At 53.2% G+C, this 18,817-nt stretch overlaps 1 protein-coding gene across 1 annotated transcript in view; it reads left to right on the top strand.

Annotated features, from left to right (window-relative positions):
- The first annotated feature begins 8,206 nt into the window (after window positions 1-8,206).
- PDIA6 (protein disulfide isomerase family A member 6) overlaps window positions 8,207-18,817 on the top strand; it is a 58,800-nt gene continuing 48,189 nt past the window's right edge. Inside the window, exons 1-5 of the mRNA XM_068107716.2 lie at window positions 8,207-8,397; window positions 9,568-9,712; window positions 11,157-11,214; window positions 11,559-11,685; window positions 12,040-12,170. Coding sequence (XP_067963817.2) covers window positions 8,355-8,397; window positions 9,568-9,712; window positions 11,157-11,214; window positions 11,559-11,685; window positions 12,040-12,170 — 504 coding nt within the window. The 5' untranslated portion in view covers window positions 8,207-8,354. The remainder of the gene's footprint in view (window positions 8,398-9,567; window positions 9,713-11,156; window positions 11,215-11,558; window positions 11,686-12,039; window positions 12,171-18,817) is intronic.

Raw genomic sequence — 18,817 nt, 5'->3', positions numbered from 1 at the left:
TGGCTGGCACTTTGGCTGTCATCACTGATTGATCCTCAAGCGCAGCATCAACCGCAACCTCATCATTGATCTGTTCATCGGTTTCCTCCACAATGGTGTCAAGAGTGCCAGAAGTATCTGGAACATCATCTCCACTCCTACTATTAAGGAAGCAGTATTTGTAGTTTTGTGTCTCCGTGTAAGACTCAGTGTATCCCAGCCGGTGGAACTTGTTGAGCATCCATTTTGACCCAAATCTATGATCAAGTTGTATGGCAAGCCCCATTTGATGTGGCAATACTCCAGACCGAGGTCGACAGGCCTTAATAAAATTCTGCCCCCAAACGGCAACTCTTTCGTCTGTCTTGACAATCGGTCTCAAGAACATCTGAAGGCTTGCAGGAACAAGTGTCAGCTGACTATCGATGTCAGTCATACTGTGTGTGGTGGGGTATGACTTTGGACCTAAATCAATCAAGGCAATATCATTGGATATGAACTTGAGTGCCGTCTTTATGATCTGAGTCTTCTCATCTCCATGGTCAAGATTAGCATGATGCCCTCGCAGAATATTGTCGGTGCCATCTTTGAGACAGAGTACATCTGCCCTTCTTTCCTGTGTTGTGAAATACAAGGTGTCTTCGTATTTCTCTAGAAGTTTTATCTTTAGCCAATGCTTTGAATAAGAAAGGCTCTTCTCTGGTGACTGATCAAACTCCTGCAGCTTTTCATGGACTTGGTCCATGTTCATTACCCCATGCTCTAATTCTGAGTCTAACCATTCGCAGAATTCAATAAAAACTGCCTCTCGCTCCTCATCAATACTCCTCTGTCCTCTCTTCCTTTTTCCTTCCTCATCAGTCTTGGACAAACTGTCACCTCTCGCAAACATAAGTTTGCATCGCAAATGGTACAGTGTTTCTTCTGCTACCAAGTCGTTGATCCCTTCCAGGCGTCCAGTGACTTCAGTGCCCCAGTCATCCCCGCGACTCCGTGCTGTCTTCAGCAAGCTTGCCTTCAGTGTATCTGCAGTCAAATTATCTGGCACTCTGTATTTCTTTCTAGCTTGTGCTGGATTATTTTTGTAGAGCTGGGCTGGTTGGTTGCAAAGAATGCATACATCCTTATAGAGGAGGTCAACTGACTGTGATCTTCTAGAACTGCAGCCAGTTGATGAACTGAACTCACAAGTAGTGCGTCTTCTCTTCAACTTTGATGACTCTTTCTCTGCCTTTGATGCTTGAGCTGACTTCTTGGTGGTTGCAACAAAGTTGTTGTACAGATCATTTTTACACTTCTGGTGGTACCTCAGCCTTCCTTTTGAGCCTCCTTCATACGTTCCACAACAGTAACATTTTCGACAGTTTTTGCTTGTTTCAATAAAGTTGAGTATCCCTTTGGAGTTGCCTGTATGAGCCTTTCAGCTGGTGTATCCGAGCGTGCACAGATGAAGCAATTGAGCACAGGTGGAGTAACGTCTTCATCCATATTGCTAGACTCCATGTCCTGCAAAGTAGAAAATGATATATATTTAGAAATTATTTTTCCACAAAGGAGTGTCTGTGGTGAAATATAAATGTTAACAATCAACTCAGAATCATGAAAAACCCTTATTTGACCCCTCATAAGTTACTTAAGGGCCGATTAAAAAAAATAAAAATTCTCGAAAATAATTTTTCGGTACCCGAATTCAACAGCTTTTTTTCTGGGTTTCCCACGGGAGTTGACCTTCAACATTTTAACACATGTTATTACACACCTTTACAAACATATTGGTGAAGAAATTTTTTGGTAACAATTTAGTTAACAGATTTTCATATGTTTCCCTTACTATTAGGGGGGGGGGGAGGGGTGCAGGTGGGGATGGATTTTGCAAGCATTGTGCTCTGCATGATGTCTTTCTTGTCTGTTTGTTTATTTGTCTGTTTCTGAACAGGCTATGTCAAAAATTTGTGGACGGATTCAGTCGAAACTTGGTGGAGAGGTTTGCTATGTGACACAGATGAAATGGTTCGATTTTGGTGAAGATCTGGATCTGGATCAGAGAATTTTAAAAGAGATTCTTCACCATTGAATGAAAACCGATATAAAGCACGATATCTTTAAAAAGGTTATGGACGGATCATTAGTGGAAGAAGTTATCATATATGTGTGTGTGTGTGTGTGTGTGTGTGTGTGTGTGTGTGTGTGTGTGTGTGTGTGTGTGTGTGTGTGTGTGTGTGTGCGGTCATTAAGTACCTATAACATTGTAGCGGTTACCGCTGGATGCACACAATCGCCTTGCACCGGCCAGAACACGGCCAGACGCGCCTCTCCCGGGCATGCCCGGACTCACTGTTCCCGGGCACGCCCGAACCTCCCGGGCACGCCCGGTCTCGTCTTTCCCGGGCATGCCCACTCTCGCCTTTCCAGGGCTCGCCCAGAGCATCCGGGCATGCCCGCTATCGCCTTTCCAGGGCTCGCCCAGAGTGTCCGGGCATGCCCGCTATCGCCTTTCCAGGGCTCGCCCAGAACGTCCGGGCATGCCCGCTCTCGCCTTTCCAGTGCTCGTCCAGAGCGCCCGGGCACGCCCAGCCTCGACTTGCCAGGCCGCAGCCAAACACGCCCGGGCAGGTCCAGACTCGCCTTTCCAAGGCTCGCCCTTGACACCCGGGCATGCCCGGTATAGCTTTTGCCAGGCAAACTTCCCGACATAAATGTGTATATATATTGCTGCCCGATAAACGGGCTTTTGTCAGAATACCTGAGCTGTTTTGTTTCAATAAAGCAACTCGGACGAATTCCGTCTTTGGTCGCGTCAATTCTTTCGACTCGCGTTGGAGCGCAGCTCCTTCACTGGTGACCTACCGACATGGACACGGCAGTGACTCTTAAACTGCCTACCTTCTGGGAGGCTCACGCGGCTGTTTGGTTCGCCCAGGCGGACTCCCAGTTCGCCCTGCGAGGCATCACCGCGGACGACACCCGCTTCCACCACGTCGTGGCAGCGCTCGGTTCCGCCACCGCGGCCCGCGCCCTGAGCCTCCTCGAGCACCCGCCGGCTGCCGAAAAGTATGACGCGCTGAAGACGCTCCTCCTCGACGCTTTCGCCCTCTCACCGGCGGCACGCGCACGGCGCCTGCTCGACCTGCCCGAGCTCGGCGACACGCGCCCGTCCGAGCGCATGGACTATATGCTCTCGTTGCTCGGTGAGCACTCTCCGGATTTTCTGTTCCGCGAGTTGTTCCTTCGCCAGCTGCCTCACCCGGTACGCCTCGCCCTGGCTGGCACGTCGATCACCGATCCCCGCGCCCTCGCCAGGGAAACCGATAAGATCTCCTCGGTGGGCCAACACATCGGCGCGGCTACCTGGAGCCTGCCGCCGTCCGAGGCGACGCCCGAGCGCCCTGCACGGTTGGAGGCCGAACTGCCGGTGAAACTGGCGGCCGCCACGCCGCACCAACCGCTTCCGACACGACGGCCGGGGCCTCCACCTGACTAGGCGTGGTGTTATTACCACGCCAGGTTCGGACACAAGGCTCGGACGTGCCGACCCCCGTGCACTTTCGGCAAGTCGGGAAACGGCCGGGCCGGCGTTCATTCCCAGCCATGAGCGCCGGCCACTCGGGCAACTTGCTTTTTATTCGGGACAAAGCATCCGGGCGGCGTTTCCTTTGTGACACCGGCGCCCAACTGAGCGTCATACCCGCCTCCGAGCAGGACAGGCGGGACGCCGTTTGCGGCCCCTCTTTGGTCGCTGCTAATGGCTCGGCCATACGCACTTTCGGCCCGCGCAACGTCACCCTCTGCTTCGGCAGCCAGCGCTTTCAGTGGACCTTTGTGACCGCCTGCGTCCCCATGGCGTTGCTGGGTGCCGACTTCCTCTGCGCGCACGGGCTGCTGGTCGACGTCAAACGTCGTCGCCTTGTCAACGCCGAGACCTTCAGCTCCCTGGCGTGCACGATGAGCAGCTCCGCGCCGACCGAACTGGCGTGCGCGTTCCCGACGGCGAACGAGTTCGCTCGCCTGCTCGCGGAATTCCCGGCCCTCACACGGCTGACGTTTTCGGCCGTCGCAGTGCGGCATGGGATCGAGCACCACATACCCACTACGGGCCCGCCGGTCTACGCCAGGGCCCGCCGCCTCGACCCGGCCAAGCTCGCCGTGGCAAAGGCCGAGTTCGACGCGTTGGAGCACCTCGGCATCGTGCGGCGCTCCAATAGCGCGTGGGCCTCACCACTGCACATCGTGCCAAAGCCGGGGGGCGGATGGCGCCCGTGTGGCGACTACCGCCGCCTCAACGACGCTACCACCCCCGACAGGTACCCGATCCCGCACATCCAGGACTTTTCCGCCCGTTTGGCGGGACGGGTCATATTTTCCAAAATTGACCTGATACGGGGATACCACCAGGTACCTGTCCGGGCGGCCGACGTCCCGAAGACGGCCGTCATCACGCCGTTCGGCCTGTTCGAATTTTTGAGGATGCCGTTTGGCCTCAAGAACGCGGCCCAGGCGTTCCAGCGCTTAATGGACGGCGTGCTGCGCGACCTGCCATTTCTTTTCGTCTATCTGGACGACATCCTCGTCGCCAGCACGTCCCGCGCCGAGCACCTCCTCCACCTCCGAACACTGTTCGGTCGCCTCAGCGAGCACAGCTTAATTGTCAACCCGGCCAAATGCCACTTCGGCACGACGACCGTTGACTTTTTGGGCCACCGCATCACCAAGACCGGGGCCGTGCCGCTGCCGACCAAGGTCGAGGCCATCACCACGTTCCCGCGTCCCCGTTCCATCAAGGCCCTACAAGAGTTCCTCGGCATGGTGAATTTTTATCACCGATTCGTGCCCCGCGCTGCTCAGCTCATGCGGCCCCTTTACGAGGCCCTCCGGGGCAAGCCGGCCAAGCATGACATCGTTTGGTCCGTGGCCATGGACGCGGCCTTCGCGAGCGCAAAACGGGCCCTCGCCGACGCAACGCTGCTGGCTCACCCGGTGCTCAACGCGCCCATCGCCCTCACTACGGACGCCTCCAACTACGCGGTGGGCGCCGTCCATGAACAATGGGTGGACGGGGTTTGGCAGCCACTCGCTTTTTTCAGCCGGCAGCTCCGGCCGAACGAGTTAAAATACAGCACGTTCGACCGCGAGCTGCTCGGTCTATTCCTGGCCGTTCGCCATTTCCGACACCTCCTGGAGGGCCGCCCGTTCACGGCTTTCGTCGACCACAAGCCGTTGGTCTACGCAATGGCCAAAGTCACGGAGCCGTGGTCGGCCCGCCAGCAGCGCCACCTCTCCACCGTGTCGGAATTCACCACGGACATCCGGCACGTCGCCGGCAAAGACAACGCTGTGGCCGACTGTCTTTCTCGGGCCAGCGCGAACGCGGTCCACCTCGGCGTGGACTTCGCGCTCATGGCGGCCGACCAGACCACCGACACCTCAGTGCAGGCCCTCCGGGCGGCGGACACGGGCCTCCGCCTGGCCGACATCCCCTTCGCGGGCACCGTCCTGCTCTGCGACGTCTCCCAAGGCCAGCCTCGCCCCATCGTGCCCGTTTCCTGGCAGCGCCACATCTTAGCCTCCATCCACGGCCTTTCTCACCCGGGCCGGAAAGCTTCTCAGAAGCTGGTGTCGGCGCGTTTCGTCTGGCACGGCCTTCGACGGAACGTCCGCGACTGGGCCAATGCCTGCACGGCCTGCCAGTGGGCCAAGGTCCACCGCCACACCCAGGCCCCGCTGGCACCTTTCACCGTGCCTGCACGGCGTTTCGACCACGTCCACGTGGACCTGGTGGGTCCCCTGCCCCCATCGCGGGGGTTCACCCACCTGCTCACCATGGTGGACAGGACCACCAGGTGGCTGGAGGCCGTGCCCCTCACCTCCACCACCACCGCCGACGTGGCGCAGGCGTTCATCGCCACCTGGGTCGCGCGCTTCGGCGCACCGGCGGACATCTCGTCCGACCGCGGCCCACAGTTCACGTCCGAACTTTGGGGCGCGGTCGCCCGCTCGTTGGGGGTCACGCTGCACCGCACCACGGCCTACCACCCCCAAGCCAACGGGTTGTGCGAGCGGTTTCACCGCTCCATGAAGGCCGCACTCATGGCCGGCCTTCAGGACGACGGTTGGACCGACCGGCTGCCGTGGGTCCTTTTGGGCCTCCGCACGGCCCCCAAGGAGGACCTCCAGGCGTGCGCCGCCGAGCTCGTCTACGGCCAGCCGCTCCGCGTCCCGGGCGAGTTCGTGCCCGACGCTACCAGTCCCTGGTCCGCCGCACACCAGCGCTCGGACCTCCAGGAGGCCGCCCGCCGATTTGCCCCCGTGCCAACGTCCCGCCACGGGGGCCCCCAGTCCGACGTCCCCCCGGCGCTTCGCACAGCGGAGTACGTCTTTGTGCGTCATGATGCGCACCGGGGGCCACTCCGGCCACCGTACGACGGGCCCTTCCGGGTCCTGCGACGAGGCGACAAGTCCTTTGTCGTCGACGTTGGCGGCCGGTCGGACCGGATCTCTGTGGACGCCTCAAACCGGCGCACATGGACGTCGACCGACCACCACGGTTGGCCCTTCCTCCGCGGCGAGGCCGCCCCCCGTCCACAGTTCCCCCCGCTCGACCACCCACCACCACGTCGGACCCCTCCCCACGACCCTCCAGGGGTCGCTTCGGCCGGGTCATCCGGACCCCCCTTAAATTGACCCTGCCGGTGCAGGTCGATTCTGGAGGGGCGTGTGTAGCGGTTACCGCTGGATGCACACAATCGCCTTGCACCGGCCAGAACACGGCCAGACGCGCCTCTCCCGGGCATGCCCGGACTCACTGTTCCCGGGCACGCCCGAACCTCCCGGGCACGCCCGGTCTCGTCTTTCCCGGGCATGCCCGCTCTCGCCTTTCCAGGGCTCGCCCAGAGCGTCCGGGCATGCCCGCTATCGCCTTTCCAGGGCTCGCCCAGAGCGTCCGGGCATGCCCGCTATCGCCTTTCCAGGGCTCGCCCAGAGCGTCCGGGCATGCCCGCTATCGCCTTTCCAGGGCTCGCCCAGAGCGTCCGGGCATGCCCGCTCTCGCCTTTCCAGTACTCGTCCAGAGCGCCCGGGCACGCCCAGCCTCGACTTGCCAGGCCGCAGCCAAACACGCCCGGGCAGGTCCAGACTCGCCTTTCCAAGGCTCGCCCTTGACACCCGGGCATGCCCGGTATAGCTTTTGCCGGGCAAACTTCCCGACATAAATGTGTATATATATTGCTGCCCGATAAACGGGCTTTTGTCAGAATACCTGAGCTGTTTTGTTTCAATAAAGCAACTCGGACGAATTCCGTCTTTGGTCGCGTCAATTCTTTCGACTTGCGTTGGAGCGCAGCTCCTTCAACATATTCTTTTTGCTAACACCCTCCCCCCTTCCCCTCCTTCCATTTCACTCTTTTTTTCCTTCCACACAACCCCCTTCTCTCTCTCACGCCTCTCTGTTTCTCCCTCCTCCTCTCCTCTTCTCTTCTGTCCTCCCTCACCTACCACCATCACTCTACCCTTCTCTGCCTCCTGTCCTGTCTCCTCTCTCGCCCACACCTTTCTCTCCCCCTTCTCTTCATATTCCTGTCATGAAGCGACTCTGCGTTGCCCGGCAACGCCGGGCACCTTTGCTTGTAATAAAATAAGCTTGGAAGGGGGGCTCCTCCCTTGATTCCCCATACCTTTATCTTTCTTTCCTTATTCCTCGTACTCTGTAGCAGCTGTTAACACAATAACTTCGATTGGGGAAGTTGTTACAAGAGGATCAAGTAAAACTGACAACATCAGTCCAGACAGCATTGTTTACATGAAGACCGCCATGTTGTTAAGCGGTGCCGAGCACTCTGTTCCGTTAGAGTGCTTGATTGAGCGCTTTGATTTTCAAGCAAGCTGCTTGCTAACGGAACTCCCCTGATTTGATCTTCTTACTCTGCAGTAGATCCCTAAGTCACACATTGTTCTTCATCAATAGCTAATGCTCTTTCACCACACTCAAATCCATTTTCATCTCCAGAAATGTACAAATCGAGAAGGGCCTCGATCAGATAGTTCTAGGGTGTACCACACTATAATATTGGTTGTACCGATTTCTCCAATTCCCTGTGTGCAAGCGTTATACCCTTTGTTAAAAAAAAAACAATGAGAATATAAAAATGTGGAATGTTAATAAAAATCATGGATTTTTTTTTAAACTACAGCATCAAAGCAGGAGACGGCGCAAGGGGCGCATTAAGATCTGCGTACAGGTCACGCGATGTGGGAGTGGGTTCAACCAATGAGAGAGGGCCACGGCGTTTCTGGCTGTGCTGGGACACGTTTACCTTACGGTTTACCTCAGTATTCGGTTTCGGTGCCGCTGTTTGTGTTGATCGTTGGTGGGTTTACAGGACATGGCGCATCGGAGGACATGCAGCTGGTCTTGGGGTTTATTGCGTGAGTTTTATGGCAGGACGATCTTGAATCGATTTATTTGAGTGTCTGCGACTCTTCATACTTTCACTTCAGTCAGCTTTAATTGCTGCACAATGATTTCGTCAATGTTTCATAATATTTAAAAATCGTATTAATAAAGTTGACACCTCGGTTTGCTTTTGGTTTTGCATCTTTGTGAAGGAACTGGAAGTGCTAGAATAGTATCCTTGTAGTAATTCTCACCGAGTTTATCTGTAGTAATGTAGAAATCCTTGTTCTCTTCTCTCTTTTTGTGTCAAACCCCCCTCCCACCTCTCCCCTCCCTCCTTCCCTCCCCACTTCCTCTCCCCCTCCCTCTCCCCCTTCCTCCCCTCCCCCTCCCTCTCCCCCTTCCTCCCCTCCCCCTCCCTCTCCCCCTTCCTTCCCTCCCCCTCCCTCTCCCCCTTCCTCCCCTCCCCCTCCCTCTCCCCCTTCCTCCCCTCCCCCTCCCTCTCCCCCTTCCTCCCCTCCCCTTCCTCCCCTTCCTCCCCTCCCTTTCCCCTCTTCCCCCTTCCCTCCCCCTCCTCCTCCCCCCTCTTCCCCCTTCCCTCCCCCCTCTTCCCCCTTCCCTCCCCCCCTCTTCCCCCTTCTCCCCCCTCTTCCCCCTTCCCTCCCCCCCTCTTCCCCCTTCCCTCCCCCCTCTTCCCCCTTCCCTCCCCCCTCTTCCCCCTTCCCTCCCCCCTCTTCCCCCTTCCCCCCTCTCCCCCCCTTCCCTCCCCCTCTCCCCCCATCCCTCCCCCTCCTCCTCCCCCCTCTTCCCCCTTCCCTCCCCCCTTCCCTCCTCTCCTTCCCCTTCCCTCCTCTCCTTCCGCCTTCCCCTCTCCTTCCCTCCCCTCCCCAATGTTGGGGGTCCACCTCCCCTCCCCTGCCCTCCCCCTCCATCTCCCCCCCCCTCCCCTCCCCTCCACCTCCCCTCCCCTCCCCTCCACCTCCCCTCCCCTCCCTCCACCTCCCCTCCCCTCCCCTCCCCTCACCTCCCCTCCCCTCCCCTCCACCTCCCCCTCTCCCCTCTCCTCCTCCAATGTTGGGGTCCCATGCTCCGCCTCCCACTTCTGGCGCCCTTTGTATGCACTGTACATGCAAACCAGACTTGCTTGTTCCTTATCCATGCTTTGAGTCAAATAATTGAGCGGTGTGTGGTTTTCGACCTAGTGGTGGTGATGTTGGTGACGTACCTTGAAGAAACAGCCGCCCTTTACACAGCCAGTGATGACGTGGTGGAGCTCACTCCCTCTAACTTCAACCACGAAGTCCTGCAAAGTGATGGTGTTTGGCTGGTGGAGTTTTTTGCTCCATGGTGAGTGATTGTGTACTTCGTGTGTCTATCGTGTCCGGTTTTGCACCAGACTTGGTACAAGCCTAGTTCACTTGCACAGCGGTGATCAATGCTCAAGGGTATGTAGATGTGTACCTGACAGGTAGGTGAATGAGTGGTACTTTAGTGGTGATGACAGTTGAAGGTGCCCTGGCAGAACCGGATTTTTGTTTACCAGGGCCCGGGACATTAGAATAGGAGGGCTCCCCCCTTTCTCCACCCCCCCCCCCCCAAAACCAACCTCGAAACGTAGTGGAAAGAAATAAAAACAAAAAAGAGCTGAACTGCATTACTGTGTCTACCTTATACTCATTTATTTACCCACCTAACTGCATTAAAACCCAGCGATCATAATACAAATGCCCAATACTAACTTTAATTTCAGAGCTATTGAGGTGCGAAGTTTCCCAAGATGGTGCCCGTACCACGTGACCCATGGCGTCATAATTATCACTAAAATTCTACAGGAGGAGGTGCTCCTATGGTGAAAATTTAGTGTGAATTGGACCAAGAATTGCAGAGAAAAAGTCATACTGAACGGATGAAGCGTTGTACTTGTTGAATTATGACGTCATAATTATGAATAAAAAATAAACGTTGCGCTAGTTACATTAGACCTTGAATTCCTGTCTCTCATCTTTGCTCTGCTAACAAGGGAATAAATAATACTAGCTTTATACATAAATAAATGCATTTATTGTGGTATTATTTTTGCATTTTTTTTGCACTTGCCTCGTATGTTGTTTTTTTTGTTTTTTTTGTGGCCCCTCTTGAGTTTGTGCCCTGGTGATGTGGATGAATGTATTTGATGACGTGGCCTTTATAATATAAGTTTATGTACAAGGAACTTCAACGCAGGACGAGGCCACGAGGCCCATCAAGCTACTATTGCCAACCTATAACCACCTTTAGAGGCCATTTTTCCCCGCAAAGCGGGGGTTGGCCTTTTTCGGGAACCGTGGTTGTTGTTTTTTGGTCCCCTTTTTGAAGCAATGTTTTACGGCCGGATGCCCTTCCTGACGCCAACCCTTTTTGCCGCCTTTAACGACAAACAGGGAATTACCAGTGAACTGGTACTCAATTAGCCGACCTCGGAAGGATGACAGGCTGAGTCAACCCCCCTGGCGTTAATTCAGCGATCGACCAGGATTCGAACCCAGGATCCTAGGATCCTAAGCCGGCACCCTAGCCGCTAGCCCAACACCAGGGTATTGCCAACCTATGGTTGTCCATAATCTATCCGTTTAAAATGCTGAGTGGTAAGCAATGAAGCAACATGTACCGTTTTTTAAGTCTGAAGTATGATTCGAACCACCGACCTCCCAAACTCAGAGATTGCTCTATTACGCCACCGAGGCGACCATTGCTTCTCTTTTTCATCGCAGATGGCACGTTTTTAATTGGGGCTTCCATGGTGTTTGTGCAGGTGTGGCCACTGTAAGAGTCTCGCTCCAGAGTGGACAAAAGCTGCAACCGCTTTAAAGGTAAAGACTTTGTGAGACAATATGAGTGAGGAATTGTTTTGTTTTCTTCAGAAAAGTTGCTGAGGGGGGTATGATATTTGCTACCTTTGCTGAAAACCGAGCAGGAAAGAATGAGCCAGCAGTTGGTGTGTGTGATTGGGAAGTTCTGCTTGATGAAATGGTCCTGCTCTACCACAAGTAGTCTGTGGTATCGCATTGTCTGCTCCCACAGTGCCAAATTCAGTCGAAGTACAGAAATCAATTGCACAGCACATTTCAATATATAATTTGAGAAATAAAAACAACCAAGGAAAACGAAAAATATTTCCAATTTACTACCATGTTCCTCCTATCCCCTTTTCTAGGGAGTCGTTAAAGTGGGAGCAGTCGATGCAGATGCACACAACTCGCTCGGATCCACTTATGGAGTTAGTGGCTTTCCCACCATCAAGATTTTTGGTGCCAACAAGAACAAACCTGAGGATTATAATGGTGGGAATCGTGGCGATCGTGCTGAATGGCAGGGTCAAAATTGGATCATGTGGATTAAAGATTCCCAATGTTGAACAAATGTGCAATTGCTCGAAACCACCTGTTATGCATCATCGAGACGGCATGCGTGGGGTGGTGTTGTGGTGGGGTTATTGTGGTCGTGGTGTGTGGGGTTGTGATGGTGGTCATGGTGTGCATGGTTGTGCTTGTGGTAGTGGTGCGTGGGCAGGGTTGTGCTCGTGGTAGTGGTGTGCGGGCGGGGTTGTGCTCGTGGTAGTGGTGCGCGGGGTTGTGGTTGAGGTCATGAGGTTGTGGTCGTGGTGATTGCATCAAATTGTAGTTTGTTTTGTATAGGAGCACGGAACGCACAAGGCATTGTTGAGTCTGCCTTCGCTGCCACTCGTTCTCTGGTCAACGAGCGTCTTGGAGGTCGAGGATCTGGGAGTGGCTCAGGATCTGGGGGTGGCTCACATTCTGGGCACAAGGTAAAAGAACCTTGGGCCAGGATGGGGACTATACTTTCGTTATTATTATTGCCAAATTATACGAATTGTATTATTGTTATTATTAATAGTAATTAATATATGATTTGTTACAATGTTATCATTCTTTTTGTTATTTACTACCTCCACCATCGAATGCGGATAGAGGTTATGTTTTCACCCCTGCCTGCCTGTCTGTGAATACAATATCTCGAAGTTGTGGCTGGATTTGGAGGAAATTTGGTGGAGAGGTTGAGTATGTGACAAGGATGAAATGGTTAGATTTTGGTGAAGATCCGGATTCGGATCCAGCTACTACAATTTATTAAATGATTCTTCACTATTGAGAGATAGGGCCAAAAACGATATATAGCACGATATTTCCAAAAAATTATAGACGGGCGATGACATAACTTGGTGGATGAGTTGGGTCGATGACAAGAACAAGACGATTAGATTTTGGTTCATGTCAAATCCAGATCTGACCTATCAGTGGGTACAAACCGTAAACTGTTCAGCCTGGTGGAGGTATGCTCTCTACCGAGTGCCGTTCTAGTTTTGTAATTGGCATACCATACTATGGAAGGACCTATTAAACTGCTCTATACGCCTTAACATGGCGTGCGTTTAGAAACATGGGAATTCTTCCGGTTTCTTTGTAGTAAATTGGCCGAATCAACTCAGGTGATTGTAACGATCATTTCAGTCTATGACATTGTACATCAGAGCTCCAGTATAACTCCACAAAAAACATGACACACACACACACACACACACACACACACACACACACACACACACACACACACACACACACCTCATCTATTTATAGTAAAATCCAATAATTTGACCGACCCACTTTTTTATTTCCATAATAGAGATGCATTAGTTAGCAAAGTTGAATTTTCTGGCATTTCCATCAAAGCATTTGCTTCATGATGCTGTGATCCCACCTACTGTCTGTCCGATCTCCCCGCTATACCTCTCATATATATATATATATATATATATATAATATATATATATATATATATATATATATATGTATATATATATATATATATATATATATTTACGGATTCGGGGGTCGGCGCTCCCCTTACCGAGGGGGGGGGGGGGGGGGGGGTTAATCCCCTTGTCTTTTAAGCTGGCCGTTCCCCCAACCCTAGAAGTTATAATGCTCCTTCCGGTCGGGAGTAGCCAGGGTGATTGGTCAATGAAGTCCCAAATACCTGAGTGCTACCCCTGGCCGTGAAGCAGGGAGATAACTCCTGCTCGGACCGCGGACAAGATGGAATTTGCCGAGCGGTTAGCAATCCGCGGTTCGAGCCGTTAACAAGACTAACCCGATCCTGAGCGATTGGCCAAATCGTGCCACAGGTACTCAATTGGAAGAAAGGACGAAGATGATCGGATAAGAGGAAACCAAAAGAACAGGGCAATTTATTAACAATTTGTACAATTAGAAGAGGAAACGAAAGGAAGAATGTACAAGAAGAGGAAGAAGCAGACACAGGGCAATCCTTAACTATTCAGTCTTAACTTAACAAACCCCAGACAAAACAAACAGACTTACACGGGAGATGGTAATGGGTTGTAATGGTAGGAGGAGAAGGGTCCAGGCAGATGGTCGGCGTGGGCTCCGATCCACGTTCCAGCTCCGCGGCAAAACCCGGCAGGTAGCGCTGCTCATATATTGTTGCACGCGAGCGGACCTTATTTGGCGGGGTTCTTATATCGGGGAAGGTATTCGGCTTTCTCTCTCTCGTAAGAGCACGCCCTCTCCCGCAGCTCTCAACGACCTCTCTCTCCCAACTCTCATAGGAAGCACGCCCTCTCTCGCAGTGGCCTCCTCGCGCAGTTCTCCTCACGCAACTCTCTTCACGCCACTCTTCACCCAACTCCCTAAGTAGTCCGTCCGCGGCGCTTATATCGTGCGTGTTGAAATCAAGCCGCGTTTCATAGGGCTACGCCCATGATTGAGCTCACCTCAGCCCTGGTTGGTCGCGAGGGCTCACCGACTCCACCCTTGATGACACATGGACGGGGCCACGCCCCGCTCCGGGCGCTTCTCCCCCTTCTTCTCCAACTGACTGCATGGAAAATGGCGGCCTGGGCGAGCGATAAGGCTGCGGCTGGGGTGCGTAATAGATTTTGGAGGGAGAGAGCTGCAAAATGAACACAATTGGATTCGGGACCTACCTTATCTGATTAATGCAACGCAGATTCGACTATTGGGAACACAGCCTTGACTAAACACATACTAAGGACATAACTGAAGAGTTTCTATGGTGTCCTACTTGTTGCTTGTGGCCTAGCTATGGGTGCGACCTTGGACCTTTGAATGAAGAGTTATTTACAAGAATTATTATTTACAAGTGAAGGTTCTAAAAACCGTAACTATATATATATATATATATATATATATATATATATATTGTTGCGGATATGGGATTTGGCCTCCATCCATATCCGCTTGTAAATATTCCCCTATTTCCCCAATACTCCCCAACTATCCCCAATCCCCCATTCCCTAGTCCCATTGTCTGTAAACAACACTCTGTAGCCCCGACCTTCCCCTTTTTCCCCCATTAAATGTCGTGCCCAGGTTCACCGCATCTCACGTAGACAACTATAGGACATCTTGCTAGTTATTCTTAGTCTATGTCAGTTAAGGACTCGTTTCCATTAATTCTGACTCTTCGTTGCACCAGAATGTGATTGTATGGCACCGTTAGCAAGTTTAGGACCTCCCAATACCTCCCCGCATCTCTTCCTCATGGAACTACAACAACAACTACAACAACAGCAGGGGCGGCGCGGCGGCGGCGCGGGGAGTGGGCGTCCTCACTCCGGCTTGGTTAGCCGCCATTGCCCATGTGCTCCGACGGGGTTACCACGAAGGGGCTGACTGTCAGCTCCTCGTCAAGGGCGGAGCCCGGTAACCCCCCGCACCCAATAAGAAGCGGCGGGCCGATTCCATCTGGGGCGGAGCTAACGAGCCGAGGGCGTGTCACTCCCCGCTGGATATACGCAGCCACTTACCGGAGGTGACGTAAGATGCGCCCCCAGCTTGGAGAGAGAAGTCGCCACCTCCAAGCGCTGGATACCTCCCGCCTCTTTGGACCGGACCGGGTCGATTCTGCCCCTGAGCCAAGGTGCACCTTGAGCCATCGACTGCCTGCCCCTCCTTGCCATCAATCCCTGTGTGAGTCAGTCTTGTCCCGTTTGTCTGTGGTCTGTCGGGGATAAGATAAGACCGTGTCTAAGTGCCCACCTTTCTGTGCTGTACCTCTTGTCCGTGTAATCTAAACATTCTGCAAACCCATATTATAACCTCCTCCGGAGGTCTTGAGAACTGTACCGCTGGTGTCGTGTCATTTAACCCAGCCGTTGTGTCCTTTCCTTCATTGATCTAGCGTAGCGCGATTCGGCCAACGTTCGAGTGTAATCGGGTAACTTGTGCGAACACGGCGGCCATTCCGCTCGGCCCACCATAACATCAAAGTCGTGTCCGTAACAATATATATATATATATATATATATATATATATATTGTTACAGACACGACTTTGATGTTAAGGTGGGCCGAGCGGAATGGCCGTCGCGTCCGCACAAATTACCCGATTGTACTCGAACGTCGACGAAGCCGCGCTACGCTGGCTCAATAGGAAAGAGAAGACACCCGGCTGGGTTATAATGACACAATACGACACCAGGGGTTCAGTTCTCAAGACCTCCGGAGGAGGTTATATTCGTGCGGAAGGTCAGATTACAGGGACGAGAGGTACATCATAGGAAGACAGGCACTTAGACACAACCTTATATTATTCCCGACAGACCACAGAGAAACAGGACAAAAACTGACTCACACGGGGATTGATGACAAGGAAAGCGGGTATTCGATGGCCAGCACAAGGTGCACCTTGTGCTCAGGGACAGGATGGCGCGGCCCAAAAGATGCAGGAGGTCTCTCAGCGCTCGAGGTGGCGTCTTGTCGTCTCAAGCTGGGGGCGCATCTCTCCTCAGCCTCAAAGGTTACTCGTGACTCCAAGCTGGGGGCGCATCTGACGTCACATCCGGCGCGTGGCCGCGTATATCCGGCGGGGAGTGACACGCCCTCGGCTCGTTAGCTCCGCCTCGTGGAATCGGCACGTTGCTTCTCATTGGGTGCGTGCGGGGGGGGTTACTGGCTCCGCCCCCGACGAGGAGCTGACAGCCAGCCCCTTCGGGGTAACCCCGTGGAGCGCATGGTCTGGAGCTAATCGAGCCGGTGTGAGGACGCATCCTCCCCCGCTCCGCCGCCATCCCCTCTGTTGTTGTTGTAATTGTTGTTGTAGTTGTTGTTATTGTTGTTGTTTGGGGAAGAAGATGGGAGGAGGTATGGGAAAGGTCCTAAACTCACTACTGATGCCATATAATCACATTCTGGTGCAACGAAGAGTCATAATTAATGGAAACGAGGCCTTAACTGACATAGATTAAGAATAACTAGGAAGATGTCCGAAAGTTGTCTACGTGTGGTGCGGTGGACCTGGGCACGACATTTAATGGGGGAATAAGGGGAAGGTCGGCTCTACTGATTGTTATTTACATGCAATGGGACTAGGGAATGGGGGACTGGGGAAAGTTGGGGAGTATTGGAAAAAATAGGGGAATATTTACAAGCGGATATGGAGGCCAAATTCCATATTCGCAACATTGCACCCTTCTCTACCCTCGGGGCGACCCGACCCGATAAATTTTTACCTACTTTAGTGTGGCACGCAATGTAGTTCCCTCTACTATTAACTCTACCCTGAGTGCGACAGTTTTACAGATATTCACAAATGAGTAAATATGTCCCCCTGCGACGTTGCACCCTTCTCCTCACAGAAACACACCCACAGGATAACCGAATCCGGAAAGAATTCTCAAACTAAACATACAGCCGGTAGGGAGCATTATTTACAAGACTATGCTGCTATTTACACTACGATCCAGGACCTGTTTTTGGAGGAACACATGCAGATGTTATGCATAGAGAGAGCGCGCTTGCCAGCATCGATACACCAACCCACGAGTGCTCTGTGGCCGACGGCCTTTAATAACGTGCAGAGCACCCTTCCCGAGCATCAAAAGCACCACCCCACCACCAATCGGTGCAGTCACCATTGTTCATTGGAATAAAAATAAATTTGACAACCCCTAACCCTGCAGGTGTCTCTTGCTCTTCTTGTGGTGCACTTGGTGGTGTTAACTATAAGTGGTTCACCTGTATGGCATAGGTGCCACGTTGACCCATAGGTCCATCCCCGGGTGGTGCTTGGCCGCAAACGAACTGCGGTCCATTGTGGGTGGCCACAACCATTGCGGTCCATATGGTGTATCGATCCAGGCAGCCAACAGCGAAAGTGCAGGCCCACAACTGCGTAGCCAGCACCTCTCTCTCCTCTCTCTCTACCCCAAAGCCAGATCCTCGGAGGTGGGAGACAAAAGAAGCAACAAGTGAGTAAGGTGGTAAGGGCGCAAAAGTGCACGCAATGTAAGGTGATGCACACTGGGGGCACATGGGAACCAGGTGAGACAGGTACGTTCCTATCGTACCCACCAGGTAACCTACATGGCCCCTCCCTTACCCCTTACTGTATCCACAAAACACAACACTACCCATAAACATCTACTTTACAAATCAACAAACATCCCTACTGTCTTCCCCGTTCCTCCCATAAACCAAATTCGTCTTCTCTCCCTCCTAACCAATCAAATTTGCCATTTTCAACTCTCATCAAAATTTGCCATCTCCAACTCAACATCATAATTTGCCATTACCAATTCATCATCAGTCCCTCCTAGGGAGGGAGAGATGGAATCACCCCAATGTCTCATCCACGTCGTGATGCGTCTCACAAATCCTCACAGCAATCTCATTTCCTGCACAAAACAAAGAAAACACAGGTGTGGAGTCATCATCATCACCACAGGTAAGTGGCTGCGTATGGTGCGACAGGTTCATCAATCCTAACTATCTCCTAAATGACTTTAACAACTTTACACGACCCGGGGGCTTTCTCCGGCCAAACCATTGGCCCTCTTACACTATGGGTTCTAAAAACCAATTCCCATTGGCCAAACTGTGGTGCTCTTCAATTTGGGGTCTCACTCCCCCGATTCATCTCCCGGTGCCCTCGCACAATTTCTGGGCTGCGGCGTGTACCTCTCCCAGTGGGTCTACCCACCTGCACACCTCCACCACTGCAGTTGCCTCCGAGCTTACCTGCTCCTTGCCCTAACCTAACTACCTGGGGAAGGCCCTCTGGCACTCTCCCCACTCGGTGCCCTCTCTGGCACTGGGCTACCCGGGTCCATCCTCCGGATCCTCGGGCCCCATCCACAACTCTACCGGCTCCCAGAGCCCACCTGCGGCCTCACCTGGCCGACATCCTCACAGTGGTGGAGTGCCCAACCAACTACACACACTAACAGGCTACACGCCCAGCCATTTCCACAACACTAATGCACCCATCCACAACACCATTCTGCAACCGCACCACAAATGCCAATATCCAACCACAATTTACCTGTACCCTCTACCTAACACTTACACTACCCGCCCCGGGTACTCGTGAAAGGGGTCCACTCTTCCCCCATCCACACCTTCGCACCACGCA

Source organism: Myxine glutinosa, chromosome 2 (genome assembly GCF_964187855.1).
Source record: "Myxine glutinosa chromosome 2, kmMyxGlut1.1, whole genome shotgun sequence".
Taxonomy (NCBI): Eukaryota; Metazoa; Chordata; class Myxini; order Myxiniformes; family Myxinidae; genus Myxine; species Myxine glutinosa.
Note: the sequence above shows the minus strand (reverse complement) of the source record. Positions and strands in the feature narration are given on the sequence as shown.